The sequence below is a fragment of the Ursus arctos genome, unplaced genomic scaffold (genome assembly GCF_023065955.2).
Source record: "Ursus arctos isolate Adak ecotype North America unplaced genomic scaffold, UrsArc2.0 scaffold_8, whole genome shotgun sequence".
In the NCBI taxonomy this organism is placed as follows: Eukaryota; Metazoa; Chordata; class Mammalia; order Carnivora; family Ursidae; genus Ursus; species Ursus arctos.
In genome coordinates, this window is record NW_026623100.1 from 7947655 (window position 1) to 7969141 (window position 21487).

General features: G+C 41.2%; 1 protein-coding gene across 50 annotated transcripts in view; it reads right to left on the minus strand.

The window, feature by feature from the left end:
• Positions 1-21487, minus strand: part of MAP4K4 (mitogen-activated protein kinase kinase kinase kinase 4) — a 188889-nt gene that overhangs the window by 21865 nt on the left and 145537 nt on the right. For 2 of the 50 annotated variants that reach the window (XM_057309046.1, XM_057309060.1), the window contains exons 13-25: positions 21139-21300; positions 18245-18331; positions 17462-17578; positions 16329-16490; positions 13481-13714; positions 12397-12503; positions 10794-10942; positions 9808-9905; positions 7441-7616; positions 6798-6918; positions 5512-5703; positions 3310-3427; positions 2816-2986 (exon numbers count right to left, since the gene is read on the minus strand). In XM_057309046.1, coding sequence (XP_057165029.1) covers positions 2816-2986; positions 3310-3427; positions 5512-5703; positions 6798-6918; positions 7441-7616; positions 9808-9905; positions 10794-10942; positions 12397-12503; positions 13481-13714; positions 16329-16490; positions 17462-17578; positions 18245-18331; positions 21139-21300 — 1894 coding nt within the window. Of the gene's footprint in view, positions 1-2815; positions 2987-3309; positions 3428-5511; positions 5704-6797; positions 6919-7440; positions 7617-9807; positions 9906-10793; positions 10946-12396; positions 12504-13480; positions 13715-16328; positions 16491-17461; positions 17672-18244; positions 18332-21138; positions 21301-21487 lie in introns of all 50 variants that reach the window. The other 48 variants (XM_057309045.1, XM_044378800.3, XM_044378798.3 and 45 more) reach the window with 31 other exon arrangements.

A 21487-nucleotide genomic window follows, 5' to 3' on the forward strand; every position in this document is an offset into this window, starting at 1 on the left:
GGCGCCCCTATAAATATGCTTTTTAAACCTTTCAACTGTTAGATATAATTAAACTTTAAATGCTAATTGCTCAAAGGTAAGCTGTACTAGGCAATACAATTGTATTCACAGGAATCTGGTGTAGGTTGATAGGAAAAATGGCTAAGAGCTCTATAAACATGTGATTTAAAGTTTCCTTTAAATTCTATGATGGCTAATTGAACTAACTAACTAACTAACTAACTAAATTCTATGAAGATATTACAGGCAAAGCTCTATAGTAAAATGAAGACAGTTTACTATCAAAAGTGGGAACAGAGGTGCCTGGCTGGCTCAGTTGGTAGAGCATGTGACTCTTGACCTCAGAGTTGTAGGTTTGAGCCCCACGATGGGTGTAGAGATTTAAAAAAAAAAAAGAGAGTGGGAACAATGATTGTCAAAATATGTGTTAAAATAATCCTGGCTGCAAATGGGAAAACAGTCTTATTACAAAAATATAATAAATAGGGGCGCCTGGGTGGCTTAGTCGTTAAGCGTCTGCCTTCGGCTCAGGGCACGATCCCAGGGTCCTGGGATTGAGCTCTGCAACGGGCTCCCTGCTCTGCTGGGAGCCTGCTTCTTCCTTTCCCACTCCCCCTGCTTGTGTTCCCTCTCTCGCTGGCTGTCTCTCTCTCTGTCAAATAAATAAATAAAATCTTTTAAAAAAATTTATATATATATATATATAATAAATATATAGCAACTCAGAAAACAAAAGTCAGTTATGGAACATGATTAAAAAAGAATGCTTGAGGCTGGTCATCAGACCTTAAATGCGTCACCATTTCAAAGTAATACTGTAGTGCCCTCTAAATTTTCTCCCCTTGTCGGTCTACCACTCTCACAGTACATGTTTTAACGTTTCTAGGTCCAAGTCTTTGAAAGGCTTATTTTTAAACTTAACTTAAAAGGCTTATTTTTTTAACTTACCTTTTAGCTTAGCTATCACAGGCAGTTTAAGGAAACCTACCACCGATGTGCCCCAAGCCACGGAACAATTCAAATATATCAATTTACAGAAACAGATTTCAACTTTAAGTCATCTGCCTATCTTTCCTTTCCACATACTCATAAAATGGAAAGTTCCACTGCATTTTAAAAAACACAAGCTCAAGATACTCTCTTCTCTGAGGTATTAGAGAAGTTAATCAGGAAAAAGGATTTTAGTTAAAAAATCATTTAATGGCACAAAATGGGGTCCAGCACTTTGCAGGACAGGAGAGGAATATAAAGTCAGTGTAAGACGGCTACCAAGTACAAACATTCTAGATAAAAATTACTTCAGCAATTTCCAAAGAATTAACTTACTTAACATAATTTCTGTATGAAATATAGTGTAATGAATTTTGATGATATATACTCCCCCCACAAAGGGACTTCAGAAAGAACAAACATGATGGAATTCAGCCCCGTGATGAGATCACAACTGGCATTCACAGAGCAACACTTCACAGTGCCATGCGGTGACAACGTTGTGACAGCTGCCTTACGTGATCCCAGTAATCCCCTCAAAGTGGCTACTGTTACCTTTGCCTAAGAGATTAATACAGGAAAGGCCTTATGATCATTAGGGGACTTAAGATACTCAGTGGTGACACGGACCAAAATCCAGAACCCAAAGAGTGAAAGAGAAAGTAGGTGTGTCTGCAAAGGGGAGAAGACTCTCCTGAACCCCTTGGGAGATGGCCGAGTGGGAGCTTGGGAAAGGAGCAGGAGAGAAGTCAACGGACAGATGAAGGAATAAAAGGTGGATGAGGAAGAACTTTTAACAAGTTAACGAGACCCCCTCTTCAACAACAGGAATGAGGAACATCTCGAGGTTCAGGAGGTGAATGCTGGGGCCCTCACGTCAGCCTCAAGTCTTGAGGCTGAGCAAGGTTGGGGGCGGCGAGCGAGGGGTAAGGTGGGCGTGGACAGGAGGGCTGATTTGGTCACTGGGGATGCAGAGGTCATCACGAACACTCTTAACAAACAACACATTGAGGTCAATGTGCTGTGTACTCAAACCAAAATGGACTGCACGTCTTCTGTCTACTTGCGCTTTCACTGTCAAGGGAGGAAGAAACAAACTAGAAACAGGGTCCCTGCTAAAAACAGCTGATTTCGGGGTTTAGGCAGGAGGAGAACAAGAACAAAGTGTGGGACTGGAAGACAAGGTAAGGTCAAGAGCAGGGTCTATCTGTGGGAGTAAGGAAGGTGATGGCCCAGGGGTGACAGAGAATCCAGCCTCAGAATGAGAGAGGACAGAGTCCTCGCGTGGTGGCGTCTCCAGGCATAGCCTCTTGTGCTGTCGTAAGCTGTGAAGAGGCTGCACCAACACCATGGAGATGGAAGAGGGAAAGGCGGCGCCACAGTCTCCTTCTGCACACTGTGGCCCATGGCAAACTGATTTTGAAAGCCTCGTTTCCATGATAGGCCCAAGTCATGAAGAGCAAGGAAAAAATGTTCAACAGAAACATTTAAAAAGCAATCCAACACACTTCTTCATTCTCCCTATAAATAAGGAGCAAATCAAATGTCTTTCTCATCTGTTTACGTTTTTCTTTCTGTGAAGGAATGGGAGATTAGTCCTTCCTTCCATTATTCGGTGGCTGAAACAAATGCAAGCCCACACACGCACCTGCATGATTCTGCAGGAGAAGGTAACAAGGGCGGGCATCAAGGAAGTCTTCCAACTTACCTGTCAACAACTCTTTACGAAATCCCCAAACTGTCTTAAATAGTACCTTCTCTAAAAGACCAGTCCACCCTTCAGGAAAATAAAAAGATGACGTCAGAGTAGCAGTAAGATACCTACCCCACAAGGCAGCACACAGAATCTCGGAGTTAAATCTCTTCTTATATTTACGAATCTCTGGGGTGTCACTCTGTGGCCTAGTGTTGGTTGGATTCACATTGACCACTGAGCCCTTCCGGGTAGGATCTTGCCTTATGGCTTCTGGTCTCATTCCATCACAGGAAAATCCCACTAGAACACAGTACACTTGAAATTATTTTCTGCACACACAAACACGGCACCTGCCTCCCTCCCCTGCTACACCTCAAGTAAATATTCCTATGTTATAACCAACTCTTTGTCAAGGAAAAGAAATTTGTAAGAAATGTATATGGAAAAAGGAAACTGACTATGCAGCTCATTGCAAATAAGGCAATGCAAGCGGGATGGATGTTTCTGTATCCAAGGTCTGTGCCTGCAAACAACCACCATGCCATGCCTAAGCCACCAGAAAGAGCAACACAAAGTGACCGAGTCCTGTTTGACAGCTGCTTTCTTGTTGCTAGTTTACTTACCCACAGAAGTCACTGTTGTCCCACTAGATGGAGAAATCTGTAGTAATCTGGGGTCTATAAAAGGTGTAAAGGAGGAGGAAGATTTGTGTTTCTGGAGTGTGCTACTAGCGGACTGAGTCTGCAATGTAAATTTCAATTTTATTAATACAAATGACATTAAAAAGATGAACATAAAACATTTCAATCCACTTCTGTATTGCACGGTTTCCCACTAGGAAGCCCTATCCCTCCTACATCATTCCCCCCAGATGCTCTCAGGGGTGCCTCTGCATGTGCACAACACACCCCACCAACAGGCTGTTCAACCTGGAACCACCAAAAGAGCTACATCTCTTCTCAGAAATACTGCTCATCTAAGATAGGAATGCTTCGAGCTACCAACAAAATCTGTACTTCGTGCTCCTAGTTGTTTTTTTTTTTTTTTTAATAAATAATTATAATAAAAACTCCTAAAGGAGGTTTGAAATGTCTATCTCAGTTCGTCAATTTCTGAATTTACTCTTCTGCCCAAAAAAGGCCAATTAACCTCTGCTGGAATATTGGCCAATCTTTACTTTGTATTATTCATTTTAACATGAGCCTCTTGCCAGAAAGCTACAGAAGCTTTGGCTACCACCGTTTCAGGTGCATCATCAGTAAACCCATATCGAACAGGGGCTCATTAGTGAAAGGTGCAAATGACAAGATATGGCACATACTTTTGCTCTTTGAGGAGCACTAGTGTTTTGGTTAATAGTGTAACTTAAGACAAAAATAAAAAAAACAACACAAAGAAAGTGAAACAAATTGTTAAGTGGAAATGTAATGACAATTAAAAACAAAACAAACAGAAAAATAAACTTGCCAGTTTAGTGAGTTAAGGGTTATAGTAAATGCTGTACATTAGAGCAAAATGGAGCCAAGTTTAAATATAAATATAAGGAGAAATGTGAGTGTAGGTGGGATATATCACTGGAGAAAAAAGAACACTTCTGATCAAGTGTTTTTTAGTCCTGAGACCTTTCCCGCCCTCCATGGGCAGCTAAAAGTCACCATGTCCTAGAACCCGAGCCCACCTAGGCTCCCAGGCTCTCTCCCTTCCACTTGACATAGCCACCTGCTGGCAAGCTTCCCACCCTGTGCTATGACCAACGGCCAGTCCATCCAATGGCCAACCTTATGCAAGCCCACCTTAGAAGCAGTTGACTTGCCCTTGCTCCTCGGGGGGAGAGGATTACTCTGAGTCTTTCTAAAAAGGGAACTAAAATAGGAGCAGGTAGAGACAGGCTGGCCATTAAATGTTTACATTAACAAGATTGGCTGAAGCTACGTGCCACTTTCAACCTCCTTCAACTGTTAGGCAGATGCATTTAAACCAAACCTCCCAAGAAATCAAACCACGTGTGTAATGCAGTACAGGGTGCTCAAGGTGGACTCTGTCACTGCACTGGGGGCATAATCTTGTTCTAAAGAGCAAAGCATCACCCACCGAGCACCCAGACTGAGCACCACAGCCAAGCCTTCAAACGAGCACACAGGATTTCCCACTCCAAATTTTAAATTAAAAGCATGCTCAGACCTTTGCTCTTCTTAGCATCCTAATTTCCTAGATTCCCCTGAAAATCATTTGGCCTTTTCTTAAACTCTGAGTGATTGTGAATTTCAAGGAAAGAAGTCCTTTTAACAGGGTTGGTGAAAACAAATGATTAACCAACCAACAATCTCCCCCCATCAAAAACAAAAAGCAATCCAGCCCTGTTTGAAGGAGATTCCTGTAGAGGGTAACGAGTGTGTCCAGGTAAGGCCAGGTCTGCATAACCAAATTTTTCTGTATTTTATTTGTCAGATAAAAGAATGAAAAAGGCAGATTCCACAAACGACTACAAGAATTTCATGCCAAATACATAATGGATCTGAGAACACAGCAATCATTTCATTTAGACTTTTAAAAAAATAAACTGAATAAAGAAAGCCATGCAACTACACTTATCTAGAGAAAAGTAAACAGTGAACTGGCAAGTTGGAGGGACATTGATCTAGGGTTACGGGATTTGTATGCAGATCTGAAACATGTTACTTGGGGTTGGGGAGAAGGGTAGGTGACAGAAGAAAGCGGGTGGGGAGGAAGGGGGGAGGGGCGTGGGAAAAGTCTCCTCTGCAAACTAGCTACTAGGCAGTGCTGGTCGAACCCTAGGAAAGCAGCCAGCTTGGTGCGAGACATACCTCATTAGTAGTGAGCTTGTCCTGGGGTGTCTGTGGGGACATGGTGGGTGTCGGCTGGCTGGAGGATGGGGAGGAGGAGGTGGAGGAAGTGGAGGAGGAATGGCTTTGCTGTAAGAGATCTGGCAAGAGGTGAATGCGACCGGCAAAGCCATTGCTCTCATGATGGCTGGCGCGCTTTTGGTCAACTGTACTCTGTAGAAAAAACAGGCACACTCGTCTCGCTCAAGCGCTGCTGAAATTCCCTATGACCCTACTGATAACTGACTTCGAGGTGCTGTGTGACTTTTCAAACTCTGTTAAATTATCAAGGAAAGACCACAGGAAACTGGTCGGAATTGTTCACACTTCCTCACCGAATGCCTCGAATGAGCCAACAGAATTCAAAGTACCTCCTCTGGTGGCCACGGGACTTGAGCGTGACTGCCCAACCTGGTTTATCTGCCACACTAGCTGTTGTTACCAAAACCACTCGCCTTTTTTTTTTATTCTTTAAAAATCTTCCTGTCTAAAGCTCTAGAGAGTACCCTGTCGCTTCTTTGAATCCTGGTCTTTTCCACGTTCTTCCCACTTTCCATCCGAATGCATTGCCATTGCATGAAACACACTCAGGAAAAGTCCAAAACACTAGAAAGGCGCCTGTTCTATGTCATGGGAAGTGCATCACTTCTCTGTCTTCTAAGCTAAGAGACGAAAAGACAGTTGTAAAGCTGAGTGATCCGAACTGAGCACATCAGGGTGGTACACATTTAATATTCAACAAGTGAGGAAACTAACGTTTTAGAACACGCAAGAGAGACCTCCCAACCCTCCTGCTCCACGAGGCCCTCCTGTGACTGATGAGGCTCATCCGCTCTTCCACTGCTCCTGCCTAAGGGCTGCTCCTGCTGCAGCACTGCGGACACTCAGAGCTGGGAGCTCTCCGCACAGCGTCCGTGGCTGCTCTGCTCCAGGCCGGGCTCCGCTGCCTCGCTCTGCAAGCCTGCTCCAGGGACTCCCTGCGGCTTTTCTACCACTCAGACACAGACTGTGAGAATCAGCGTGGTGCTCGAATGAGGGCTGCCGCAAAACATGCAGAGGAGCAGCAATGTGGGGTGGAAGACCGCTTAGCTACCTTCTTGGCATGCAGCACATACCTGCCTCCCTGGCCCCCGACACTCTACCCTCTGGATCTTGTTAACATGAAAACAGATGATGATGTAGAAACAGCATGAGTGAGTGAATGAGCAAGTGGGTTAATGACTACAGGAGAAGCTCTGCCTCTAACAACAAAGAGAAGACACAGGTACCTGGCGGACGATGAGAGTGCCCTCCTTGGATGGGGTCATGGCTGGCTCACTTTCTACGTCATCATGGACAATCATGGTTTTCACTGATTCTGTTTCACCATTGCTCAAATTCAGAGATGACCTATTGAGACAAAATTCAGAAGTGAATGGCTATCATTCCATGAGTTGAGATCATCCTGTTTAGGTTCTTCACCTTCCCAAAAGCCTAAGATGAGGTCAGGCTACAGACAGATTTTCCTCAAAAAAAAAAAACCAAAAAAACAAACAAAAAAAAAACAAATGCTCTTAGCTCTTCCCCTTCAACAAAGAACTTTCTGCCAGTATAGTTTGCTTTTGAGCAAAAACATCTAGAATGAATTCTCATGCTTAATGGGGTGAAACCAAACTGAAATTTCCCTTTTGTCATATCCTCAAATTAAAAAGAAAAAATAAAATACGCTGGGGTACTGGGGAGAAGCACTGACACACATGTGCACACAAAGGGAAGGGGGAAGAACACGAAGGCTGCCTGCTGCTGAACCTAGGAGAACTCAATCTTAAATGTTCATTCAATCAGGATAGGTTTAGAAAAAACTGGTTCTAAAATGGAAAGAAAGTTCAGTGGAGACACTCTCAGCCTCTCTAAAATACACCAAGGACTGACGCTGCTCTGGTGTCCTCTGGTCCAGAGGTGGTTTCCTCCGCCCCTTCTTGTTCTACGTCATCGTCTTCCTCATCTGTTGTCCCTGACTCCTCACTGGATGAGGAGTAGTCTGTCACTTTGTGTGGTGGTCGCACATCTTCCACTGCTCGTAGCTCTTTGGCCAGTGCAGTCAGATCCTAACACACAGGACAAAAAAGAGAGTAAGACAAAGGGGCATGCGCGGGGGCAGTGGGAAGAAAACAGCAAATCATGAGACATTCTTCATTTTAACTATTGATGAAATAGCCACAACATCCATTTTGTAAAACTATTCTGTATTTACCAGTATCATAAGAAGGTGAGCTCTTAAAGCTTTTGATAGAAAAGACCAAAAAATGTAAAAAGATAGGGGGAAAAATAAAAAGCTAAAGATGTTGTACATAGTTCAAATCTCACAACAATTAAAAAACATAATCTGCTTGGGGCGCCTGGGTGGCTCAGTAGTTAAGCGTCTGCCTTCGGCTCAGGGCGTGATCCCAGAGTTCTGGGATCGAGCCCCACGTCGGGCTCCTCTGCTGGGAGCCTGCTTCTTCCTCTCCCACTCCCCCCACTTATGTTCCTCTCTCGCTGGCTGTCTCTCTCTCTGTCAAATAAATCAATAAACTCTTTAAAAAAAAAAACACATAATCTGCTTATGATAGGCTAATAGTGCTTTTTAAAAACCCTAACATAAAATTCTAGGTCTACAAACATTGTGAGGGAAAATCCTTGGGAGTTCTGCCTATGTAACAAAGTCTTCTTTCAAAGAGATTATCCAGAAAGAAAGATTCTAGTTAAATTGGGCTGACTGAAAGTTTTTCTTTGGTGAACTTGTTATTTTTAACTCCACCTTTTATTTTAACAATTTCAGACCTACGAAAAGTGAAAAAGTGAGTATACTATTCATATCTGACTTCACGGAGTGTTAACAACTTGCCACATTCCTAAGAAGGTCCATGCCACAGGAAGTGAGAAAGCAGACGCAGCGTGTGTTGCTGTGGGCAGGAGGTGAGGCACTTCCCTGGCACCACCTGACCCACGTTTTCCTGCAACACTGCCAACAAATATGCACATCAGACAGAAAGGAAATCTACTTTAAAAGACATTATTCAAAAGGAGCTTCATTTCCCATGATTCTTCCATATGGAGCTATTTTTTTTTTTTTAATTTTTATTGTTAGTCACTGTAGAGCACATCCTTAGTTTTTGATGTAGTGTTCCATGATTCATTATTTGCATTTAACATACAGTGCTCATATGGAGCTATTTTAATACTCAATTATCCGCATATAATTTTCAAGTGTGATTATTATTTATACTCTACACTTTCATGCAGAAGTCCAAGGTTTCTACTTGGGAATTATATTTGAAAGTAATGACTTTTTTTTTTCCCCTTTTTAAAGCAGGCTATGTAGTCATTTTTCCTTTTTCTTTTTAGCACTTCCAAAGGAGTTTCTTTCTTCACAGTTAAGAATATGTTGCTCTTCTTTGAGCTTGAGCCTCTGAAATAACGGTGTATCGGACCTTCAGTCTTACTATTTCATGATTACAACTGTGACTTTTTAAGAGGATATTTATAGAAGTTCTACGTAATAAGAATAAATATATGCAGCAAAGTCTATGTTAAAAAAGATAAAGCAGAAGCTTAGAACTTTTGAATTCTAGAAAAGAAAAGGCAAGTTGAGGGAGGAAAGGAAATGTAGATGGACTACAAGCTAATAAGCTCAAGAGGCAAGTGGAATGCTGCTCTGCTGCGGCATTTTCCAGAGACGGGGCTTACCACTTCGCCCTTCAGCACAGGAGCAGTTTCATTGAGCCGGAGAAGCCATCAGTGATGAAGAATGCACAGCGCAAGGAAGCATGGGAGAAAGAAGGGGAGTGAAGGGAAGGACAGGAATCAATTTAAGCAGGAAATCAAAATTCCAAAAGGCTTACAATCCCACCATGGGCACAGTTACACGATCAGTTAATACAACAAAGATTCAAGGCCAAGTATGAGGGAGTCACTCACTCCCAGTACCAAAAGGCAGAATTTAAATAATAGGTGAGTTGGAGAAGAAAAATTCACTCTAAAAGCCAGTTTTGCAAATGCCCAACTTATCAAGACTATGTCAAGATTAATGCTGAGCAAAGAGATAAAAATAAAAAGGCTTTTCTCTCTTCTGTACTTTAAAAAAAAAAATGACTACAACAGTGAGGTGGGGTGTGCACAAATGTGCCTCAGGACATGGCATTCTTCCTAATTCCTCAAATCAGTGTTTGGGACTGCAGGCCTCTTGACTATGTATTTTTAATAGAAAGATCTCACTCAAGCTTAGAATAAGTAAAACTGGTTTTGTATAATTCTTACAGCAGGTTTGAGAGGTCTGAAAACTTCTTTCTTTTCTTCAGGCTTTTTCACTGCATTTTCTAGGCGCTGAGACGGAGAGCCTTCAGATTTGGATGATGCTGTGAAATTCAAGAAAGACAACAAAGGCAGAAACAGATAAACAAAGAGAAGTGTGTCACAAATCTGACCTAGCCCACCTAGCCTTTGTTTCTTTCCCCTTCCCTCCCGCCCACTTCTGGTAGCCCCACTCAAAGCAATCTCCACAGGCAGATCTGACTCTGCTTAACATGTATTCACAATACCTTGTTACACTATGTCAATAATATAATAGAGGAAATTTTCTTTTTTTTTCTTTTTTTAAGATTTTATTTATTTATGTGACAGAGAGACAGCCAGCGAGAGAGGGAACACAAGCAGGGGAGTGGGAGAGGAAGAAGCAGGCTCCCAGCAGAGGAGCCCGATGTGGGACTCGATCCCGGAACACCGGGATTACGCTCTGAGCCGAAGGCAGACGCCTAACGACTGCGCTACCCAGGCGCCCCAATAATATAATAGAGGAAATTTCATTAGCTTATTACTTTGAGGGTTAAAATAACCAATAATGATGACAGCACTGACGGGAGTCTATATGAAAGAAGTGGGTTCAAATCTCAGCTTGGACATTTAGCTAATCACCTTGGACAAATTACTTAACCTCACTAAACTGCAGTTGCTTTAATTTGTAAAATGGAGACACAATACATCTCTCTCTCATGAGGTTCTTTTAAGGATTAAATGAGATAATGCATATAAAGTGCTCACAGTACTAGGCATGTGTAAGCTCTCAAAAGTGAACTGTTTTATTAAAATTATGGTATCATTAGCACCCTGCCCTGAAACACTGTTTTGTAATATGCAGCTGTGAAAAAAACCACAGGCCTTTTTACATGATTGAAAAGGATCTCCAATATACTGATCATATAGCCCAATATAGTTAGTGGGGAAAGGGAAAAGCAAAGGTGTCCTACATCTCACTCTGAAGCGCTCCCCAGAGCCACTCTGAGACCCAGGGTGGGACCCAGGCTGGGATCCTGAGTTGCTGGACCCCGAGGAGCTGCCACTGCCAGGCCTGGGCACCAGCTTCTCCACTCTCTCCCACAGCAGCCTGGGCTCAATACTGCTGTTAGAAAAGAAGAGAGAACAGCTAATGCATTATCCCAAGATGTAGTATCAAATTATAAACAGATGCATGATGTGTCCACCAATGTCTTTGAAATGTAGATATAATGAGAAAAAATGGCCTACAAACAGCATTCAACATTAAATTTATCAAAAGTTATAATGACATCATTCATGGATTTTATCTCAGATATCCTTTTTTAAATTGTAGTTGACACACGTTACACTAATTTTGGGTATATGAAGTATCTCAAATAAGCTTAAATCAAAAATGTTAAATAACAGGCTACCATTAGCCAGACCCCAAATCTTCCTCATGACTGACAGGAAATGCTACTGTTCAGTTTAAAAGTGTTACTATTCCTGTCACAGCTATAAACTCAGTTTCTTATCATAAAACAATTCCACTTATATAATCACACACTGTTGTGTGTGCAACAGGCTGTTGCTCTCACTGTCCATCAATGCCTTTAAGAGCCGACATTCACGCAGCATACTCCTTTGTGTGCGCTGAGTCAGAAACGTGACAGAGAGCATGGGCTATGATGGTCCCCAGACATGGACACACCCCGAGCACAAGTTTGCTAGATCACAGTTAATACACAGGCTCAGTCACAGGAGAATCCCACGGTGCACCCTGATCATTTAAGGACTAAGAAGGCTCTCTGCAGCTTCTGGTCTGCCATCCATCTTTGTGCTCCAAGTTAGATCAAGGCTCCATGTGCAGAAGGCAAATTTCAGCGGTTCAGTGATGATTAAGTACAAAATAATCAACACAGTGCTTCCTTCCTTCCCCTAGGATGGCACTGGCCAATGGAAATCACTTGACAGGATGAAAATGTTCTATAGCTGACTGCTAATAACATGGTCGCTGTGCCTGCATGTGGCTACTGAGCACATGAAATGTGACTAGCGTAGCTAAGGAAATCAACTTTAAATTTTATTGAATTTTAATGAAATTAAATTCAAATTTAAGTAGCTTCATGTGGCTAACAGCAACTGTATAATACACAGCTCTACAACCTAAAAATATTATTTGGTTAATTCACTAGTTTAATACAGACTGTAAGTCAACCGCTGACTTTTCTTTAGTAGCCTGTTTGTGATTTCTGTACTGATCCTAAGCACTTGGGACATCCTTTAGATGATACGCTCCTTCAGATTCCAGTTCTCTTAATCTCTCCCCTGCCTTCCCTGCTGTTCCATCCACTTGCTCTTGCAGAGCCAGGGAGTTTTCATTTTAGAAGTGCTAAAATACACAACTGGATTCAGACTCTTTTCACTAAAGACCAGTTTGCAGTTATTCACGATAATGGATTTTCTGGCAGTTTTTCTTTTATAAAGTGACCATCTCTTCACCTCAGTACCATGTTTATGAACATTTTTATGAAAACAAACATGAAGTAATAGGCTGTGCAGTAAACCTGTTTTTAAGCTTCCCTTTTCTCTTACCTGGTGGAGTTTCTTTGACCTGCTTGGCTATTTTGCTGTCCACTGCCTTGCAGTGGGGAATCCCGACGGGACAGAACAGGGGAACGAGATGTTGTCCTCACAGGAACCTTTGGGTAGAAAAACATAGCAATTATATTATCGAAAATATGAGAAGAAAAAAGATCTCCCTACCAAAACATATTTTTAGAGCAGTCCTACTGAGGTGAACTTTACTATCACTACTCCCATCTCTGATTCTTCTCTGCCCTCCACTGATCCAATAGGATAGAGAAAATTTAGTCAACGGCATCAAAGGAGCCAGGACAAACAGCCTTTCTACGCTTCTATAACATTCAAATGATGTTTGGACTGAAGCTTCGTGGCAAGGGACATACAAAGCATTTTGCTGAGATAATGTGAGTATCAGGAAAATAAGCTCAAAGAAATCAAACAATGGTCTACAAATGGAACAGTAGGAAACAAAGACTGGTAGGAAGCAAGAAAATATTCAGAGGAAGCAAATTCCAAGTGGAGGAAAAATAAACGAAATGAAAATGTGCCTTTCATTTAATTTCACCATTAAGTAATTACCAAAACTAAACCAAAACAACACAACAAAAAAATTGAAAAGGAAACCAAAAATCCCTCAATTTAAAAAAGAAAAGAAAAATCATTTTTTGGGAATTTTAAATGTAAAATTTTTCTTAAAAAAACCTTTTTAAGTGGTAATTAACCAATTAATAAATTTTGATATTCGTTAATATTGCAAAATAATTTGTAGCTTTTGTACAAACACTTAAGACAACAGCTAAAATATATTTTGATTATTTTTGTTCTAGGACTATATTCCTCATAGACTTACTCATATATTATTCTGTTATTTTGTGTTTAAGTATAGAGTTAACAACAACCATAAAAAGCTAACTGGCCGCTGGCTGAATATAACTGCGTAACTATGGAACTTTCCCCACTGTAAAAGCTCCTTTGAAGTTTCATTGCCCCTTTATTCTGGTGAAATCACCATACCCTTAGTTAAAATAAATAATTTTTAAAAAAAATAACAAAAAGGAAAAAAGTAGCACACATCTGTCTTTCTGCTTCTTACCCTTGGAGGCACCTCGTCACTGTCTGATCTAGACCAAGCCTTTTGGGTGGGGTCAGGTACCTCCGACTTAGAGTCAGAACTCTGACTTAGCACCTCACTGCGGGAAGGTGGACATGGGTCCTGAGAGCGAAGATGGTGGTGTGCAAATTTGGGAGGAGAAGGGTCACTGAAGGAATGGGATCGCGAGACAGGGGAAACATTGTTCTTGAGAGATGCCAGGTGGGACCACTGTACCTTACAAGAAAACAAAACACAAAACATTCAATGCGTTCTGCATAAAACGCTTTTCCGGTCAATACCAAATCCAAACCAAGAAGTGGGGGAAGGCAAATGGGGGCAATACAGTCCTAGGTAAGCCAAGCAGTCAAACAGTTACATTTCTAAGTAAAGAAACAGTCTGAGGAACATACTATATAAAAAAAAGCAAATGTACATTTATAAAAGAAAACTCTTTTAATATCCAGACTAACATTACAGATAGCAGTAAGCATGAAGATTAATGAAACAAAACAAAAAACCCCTCGTAGACCTCCGGTTCTAAAAAGGAGGACAGCGTGCTCCATGCACATCCATGTCAAAGCAGAGTCGACAGGCAGAGAGAGAGAGGGAGGAAAGGAAAATCACAAGACAGACACTGCCATACATGCAGACCTAGCTATCCGTCCTCGCAGCACCTGGCAGTGTAACGTTTCAGACCAAATAACCACAGAACAACACATTTCATGAGCAAAGACAAACCCCTTGTGTGTTGGCAGACTATGGTAACACAACTTAAAAACTTTTCGAATACACCCAGGATTTTGCCACTTTCTTCTCCCAAGTCCTAAAACACTCAAACCCTAGAGATCTCCATACATGTTCATAGTAATCATGAAAAAAGGAATTTTGGTTTCTTTTAGGAATATTCAATACTATCATTCCCGCCGCTGACTGCTACTGGAGTATATGCCTTCTATCTGACAGTTGAAGAAACAGGACAACTACTTGTCACCTGAGTTAATCTGGCTGATTTTTAAATTGGTAAAGCAATCTCTGAAATAATCTGTATTTTCTTTATTGCATTTTATCGTTTTAAAATAAGTGTTCAACATTGCAATTTACATAATTCTAGCTATGCTATCCATAATATCAACACATTTAATGAAAACTAAAAATACCAAATCACAACTGGTTTTACCTTTCCAAATGCAGGATTCAGAGTAGGTCACAGGTCATGATTTCTAGGACTTCTGGGAGAGTGACAAATTCCACTTATTGGTGGAATAATCTCAGAGTGGAATAATCTCAGAGTGCTAAAATGCTTAAAATTTTCAGGGGGAAAAATGTGAAACTGAAAGTGTTATCTATAACTATAATAAAACATGGGCTTTAAAATAGAATCTTAGTCTCCTCAGAGAATGTTTTCGTAAGTAGAGGTTTCAGCCCAAAGCAACTTTAGGTAGAAGGAGGAAAAGGGAGACTATCTCTAGGCACTACATTAGTTAATTAATATAAAAGCAGCATACATAATTAAGGAATTCCTATTTTTTAAACTGTTAATGGCCAAACAGATAAAAATTTTCTATTTGCGTTAAGTTTAACTTTCAGAATAAAGATTTTAGTCCTGGACTCTTCATACAAGTGTTGTCACACCTATTCCAGCAGTCCCTCTTCCCTTCCCTCTGTCACGCTTTCCTCACTCTGCGGCTTGTGGGTCAGCTCTTCAGTAAATCAAGAAACTGTTGATCCCATGTAAGTATCTTCTTGCCCCCCCAAAACCCCCCACTCCCACAAACATGCCCTTTGCTTAGGTCTGGTTCTTCTTCTTTTTTCTTTCTTTCTTTCTTTTTTTTTTTTTTTAACAACTTCTCCACACTGGGATTATTTATTGTAAAGCATGTTCAAATCCTCACTTGGACTTGTTTTTCAGAACACCACAGCTACTTCTATCACAAGAATACGAACTTTTGTCCCCTAACATTTGCAAACATCAGTAACAAGTAAACTCAGGCTTAAGATCTTGTTCCCAATATTCTGTAATACACAGCTTCAAGGAGCAAAATATCTAAAAGTCACTTATTTTCAGTAAGAAATTGGGAATCTGTGTTTTAAGGATCTTTCAGATCTTTAACATGGGCTATCCCTGCTGTTACCTTCCTTTCTGGATAGTACAGAGGGTTCTCTTTTAAACACATGGCACTCAGCCCAGGGGGTTCTCCCTCACCTAGACCAGGCAGAATGCTGTGGCCAACCCAGTGAGAGGTCATGACCTTTACCCTGACCTACTTCAGAGGAATGCACACTTAACCTACTACAATGTATCTTCTTTCGGATCTTAAACCTTTTGAGTATCTAATAAAAGGCCTTTTTCCCAAAAAAATATGCACAGTTGGACAAAACCAAGAAATTCTACACGCAATTTCAGGCAGACATTGGTTTTCTAAAGCCCACTCATGGAACTGGCCAGGAGCCAAGGATCAAAGGTTAAGAAAAGGTTCTGGTTCTCCCTCTATATATTTATGATACTAACTTTCTAAAACCTAAACTGAAAAATTTGTGTATTAAAGAAAGGAAGTACTTGTTTATGAACATCTGAGTTAGGGAAGACAAAAAGAATAAAAGAAGAAATCACTGAATCTAGATATTCCTAATAAGTACAACAAAAATCTTTAAAAAAACCCCACAAAAACCTTCTTTTCTCTATCAACTGAGGGTATATAGCCTGTACGTTAATTGAAAATCACTCCGGCTAATCTCTTTTCTTTCCAAATGTGGTAACAAACCAAACTGTAAACATTACAAGCAGGCCCGTGGCCTCGTGAGCTATGGTAGGAGTCTCCTCGGCCCACAGCCACCTGGCTGTTGCTACCTGTGGCTCAGCTGGTCTCTGCAGGGCAGGATGCACAGACTCGGAGTTGCCATTGGAAAAAGACTCTGATCTGGAAGGCACTGGTGGCTCCAATACTCTGCCTGTCTGCTTAGACTGGGCTTCAGGGGAGCTGTGGTTAGTTTTCCTAAATCTATCTTCCACCTGCATCAGAGAATTAGAAGACATAACTCAGTGTTAGTAGGGAAAAGCAGAGATCCCAAAGAAAGCCTGAAAGTGGAAGGGCCCTAGAAGGAAATTTTCTCTTTTCTCCAACTACAAGGAAAGAGAGGGGTGGCTCAAAAAGAGAGGGGGCAAATAAAATAGGGCTAATATTTGATTTGAGATAAAGAAATACTTATGAAAATAAAAATTAAGCCTTTAAAATCTGGCAAGAATTCTTAGATTGTACATGATGACAAACTAGGCCAAAAAAATTAACGTCACAACCAACTTAATCAACATTTTAAAAGATTATCATCAGGAAGCCAAAACACATTTCATTCTACCAAAAATAAAGGCATTCCAGAATAAACAGAACACTTGTTCCTTGTATCTACTCTTGTGAGGGTGAAACACGGTAGAAGGATGCCACCTATAGGCCGGGTTTAAACACACTCTAGAAGCTGCCCAGGTCCCCATATTCTTAGTACCCCTAAACAGTTACTGCTTCACTACATCCTTACTATGAGGCTCTGGGTAGCCCAAATGTGCCAATTTAGTAACAAATCACAGTCTTTGAAAAGTCAGTAAACTGGACTATAGGCACACTTTATTTTCATTGCGGTTTTGGAAAAATAGCTAACCCAGCCACCATCGCCTTCGTTTACATTCTAAGAATGATTCAGCCATACAATCTTCTGTTTAGTTTAGTGTTCATCTGCGATTTGTTAACAGAGGCACTCTAGTTGTCCATGGAAAAAACATTAAGCAGATAAGAGACCTTGGGCAAGTGTCCTTTCACTTCTCTGAACCACAATTTCTCAGCAAGAAAACCAAGAGAGTGGCTCCTAACTGGTCTCTGAGTCCCCTTGTAGCCTTAATATTTATTACACAGTTTCTAAGAGTCATTCTATGACTTTCCAGGGAATCACTGACACCAGATCAATGTTTAAGCAACAAAGGAAAGAAAATACCTCTCGAGCTCTGTCAGCGGGCTCGTAGTGGGGCTTGGGCTCCGGAGCGTGGTAGCTTGGCTTGCCCCTCTCCTGCGGCGGCGGCGGCTGCTGCGGGTGCGGCCTCCTGTGGTCATGCTGTAGAGACAGGAGATAGGCTTGTTCTTGTTGCAACTGCCTCTGGAGCCTCTCTGCCTGCCGGTGCTCCTCCATCTCCCGCCATCGGCACTCCTTGGAGAGGGAGAGGAGAACACTAAATCTATGGGACACTGCAGAACTCGCCTCTTCTTTGGATTCATTCTCAACCTCTTAAAAAGACAATGCCCTTCCCCCCCTTGATTGAGAACAGAGCAAAATGACTGGGATTTTAAATAGCATATTACCTGTGGAAAAATCTGACAGCTTGTTGCTAACCATAATATCACTGGACAGAGAGAGAATTCAATTAAAAGTTGGTTTCGGTGGTTTCAAAAGTAAGAATATACTAGACGAAAATATTACGGCACATGCTTTGAACTTTCAGCCCTTAGCACTCTAGTATGTTCACTGAATGCCAAGTTCTGTTCAAAACCTTGCTATCTACCAAAGAGAACAGTTAACTCTTTAACAGGAAATAAATATATAGAAGCCACCTCGAAAAGCTGCCCAAAGTAGCATGACCACAGAGGACGTCTCCATTTGAGCCTGTCAGTCCACAGCACTAACCAAAATGGTCTGGTGGTCACCACATCTCTGTCCAAAGTTCAGGGGAGGGACAGATAAACGAGCCCTAATGCTACGAACAAGACAGATACGGGGCGTTACCAGTAGCATGGCCTGCTCCTGGAGGAGCTGCTGCTGAAGGACTTCCAAGTGCCGCTGCTCCTCTTCTAGCTGCCGCCTGATATACTCCTGTCACACAGAAATCACCCAGCAATCAATTTATCCAAAAGGAAAGCATCAGAACCACCTGAATGGAGCACCAAGAACCTTTGCCCCAATGATCTTTGGTGGTAATTCGCTTAGTGATTAATGTATTACAAAGCGTATGGGGAAGGATTTTCCCCAAGATCTTCAAATTGGCCAAGATCTAAAGAGTCTAATGAATGATGATATACACTCCACTGATACATACAAAGGTATCTGAAAATTTTTCTGTTAGAACACAGCTGTTTAACACAAATACGGGATTTCAAAGGACCATGATATTCCTCTGAAGGATGGTAGACTCCAGAGAAATCAAGAGTTTAATTAAGATAAACCAGAGGGCTCAAACTGCCCCAGAGGGTTATTAGTCATTATTTATAACTAGCATGCACTGCCAATTTTTAAAACCCTAAACCAAAACCTGTTTAATATTAAAACAGAACAAACTTGATTTGTGTTTTCTCTGATGACACAGAAGGTACGCAGAATGACTACATTCTGAAAGCCATGGTCTGTGAACAACAGACTCAGGTGATTTCTCACAAATGAACAGGCCCAGGCTCTTCATAATGAGATTATGACAGAGAGACACAGAGAGAAAGAGAGAGAGAGAGAGAGAGTGTGTGTGTGTCTGGGGGGAGATGGGGTAGGGGTGGGGGGTTGGGGGAAGGCTATTTTCAAGCGGAAGAGAACAAGTCTCTGCAACAATGAAAACAGGTAAACACACCCAAAATATGTAAAGAGGAGAAACCCAACCTTGAAGTTGCATGCATATTTAAGAGACTAGAAAATCAAGAGACTTTTATCTAGGACCTCTAGAAAGCCCTCCAATTTCCTCAGTCTCCTGATTTGAGAAATGAGTATCAAGAATAGTCTCTTGCAGCTCTTAAGATTTTTTGTGAAGCTCAAATAGGAGACAGACATGAAACAACTTTGAAATACAAACGAAAGAAGTTTCCTTCCTTTTCAACAGGGAAAAAAGCTTACTACTCCATACGGGGAGTAGACTAAAGGGTCCATGAGAAATTTTATTCTGAAATTCAGATTATATCTTTACAGTATCTAATGCTGACCATCCAACTTGTACTATGGCACATACTTTAAAATAAAAATAGCCAGACATCTGGGCTGGACAGAAATTTTAGTTCACCAATAGTTCTGGTTGAGAGAATGCTGGATAACACAAATCATGATATATTATTTCCTTAGAAATCTTTATCTTACAAAATAAATTTTGCCCAAAAAAGCCAATCTGATTGCAACGTGGGCTCCAAGCCCCATGCTTATAAGTCTAACCCTACATGGCACATGCTATGCCAAGCACTGCCCTTGCGTGACATCTGGCCTTCCGCAGCAACAGCTAGGAAAGGAATCTGAATTCCAACTCATCTCTTCTTTGAACTAGACAGGCCTGAACCATAACGTGAGAGATGAAATTAGCACAGCTGGGTGGTTTTTTTTGGGTTTTTGTGTGTGTGTGTGCCTTCAAAACACAAGGACAACCAGGAAATTCACATCTATCCAAATCACAAAGGTCCTAACATATAACAAGCACACAGAATATAATTATACATGTACACAAACATGCACATGTAATGAAGAAATGACAAGTTTCTCACAGCACTGTTAACACAGGGGATATTTTGCAAAAGAATAAGGAAAGCAGAATGAAACTACTTGGATGCTTTTTTTTTTAAAGAAGTGCTTGTTATACACAAAAGCTAATGACTACCATTAGAACATGAAAGATTAAGTATTACTCTCATACCCTCCTTTCACCATCGAATTGCAATCATCATCCCTAGGACATTTAATTTTTAAAAGCTCACTTTTACTCCTCTTTGCAGTCCCCAAGTAAAAATCACAACGTGGAAAAAAACCAAAACAACAACAACAAAAAGCCCCAAAACACACCACGGTCAACTGGCCAAGAATGTCGATAAGGTAACAGAAAGTATCACTTAAATTCCTAGAAAGAACTGATAAAGATGCGGAGAACCTGAAGCACGTGATTAGTATCAAGAACAGTGGCTGAATAATCAACTTTGGAAGTTAATACCATTGTTGATAAGTATCTTAAGTATGAATTTCAAGTATTATTTAAATCGGTGCCTGTTCATATCTTTTTTCCTTTACCCAAACCTCATAACAAAGAATGATCAATTCTAAGATGTGAGAGGTGAGGAGGCTCTGAGGGGCTCACACTGACAGCACAGACACAAAAGCACAGTCGGGTTTTATTTGCATAGGTGGTTCAAGGAACAGATTTCTAAAGACAGCTATAGCTGACATCAATAAAATGCTGTAAGTATTACCAAAACATGAATGATCTTTTTTGGCTAAACAAAACCATAATGTTATTAGTTTTTCTAATGCTACAGAAAGATACACTGCATTATATGCAAATATGTTTATTACAATATTCAGCTACTGGATACTTCAAACATCTTGTGGCTGGTTTTTAATTTCACTAAAGAAAAGGCTAATTATCATCCAGATATTTGGGGTTCAAAGCATTTATTTAAGCCAAACCCAAGAAGATCTATTCAGAAATCTTTTGGGTATCACACTATTTGGAGACCACTTAACTGGTTTCAAGGTTTCTAAATGTCAAGATTTATCCATCATTTTTTAAAGATGAGACCCTGTTTACTGCTATGCTTCCAAGCGTGCCTCAGCATTTCGAAACGTCTGACGTCCTGAATGTGTTGTGCATGTGCCCCAAATCCCCCAACTCTACTAAGCAACAAACCTCACAAATTCATGGGCGGAACATTCTTTTGTGAACTAACCTGTTCTCTTTCAACTCTCCTTTTTTCTTCTTCTGCCCGCCTCCTCTCTTCTTCTTCTTTGCGTCTTCTCTCCAGTTCCTCCAGGCGCCTCTTCTCTTCTTGTTCTCTCCTTCGCTGTTCACGTTCTTGCTGCCTTCTAGCTTCCCGCTCTCTCCTTTGTTGCTGCGGGAGTGAAGATATGTAATCAGCAGGGATCTTCCCCTCCAGCTCTCATGACAGTCTGCTCACCAGTTACAGGTAGGTGCTAATGAGGGGAGCTCTACTGGCCAGTTATTGCTACACTGCCCCTTGGCCCCTATGTACTAGCGTCCTCATAAATATTGGTCAAAGGTGGTGTATTTCTGTGAAT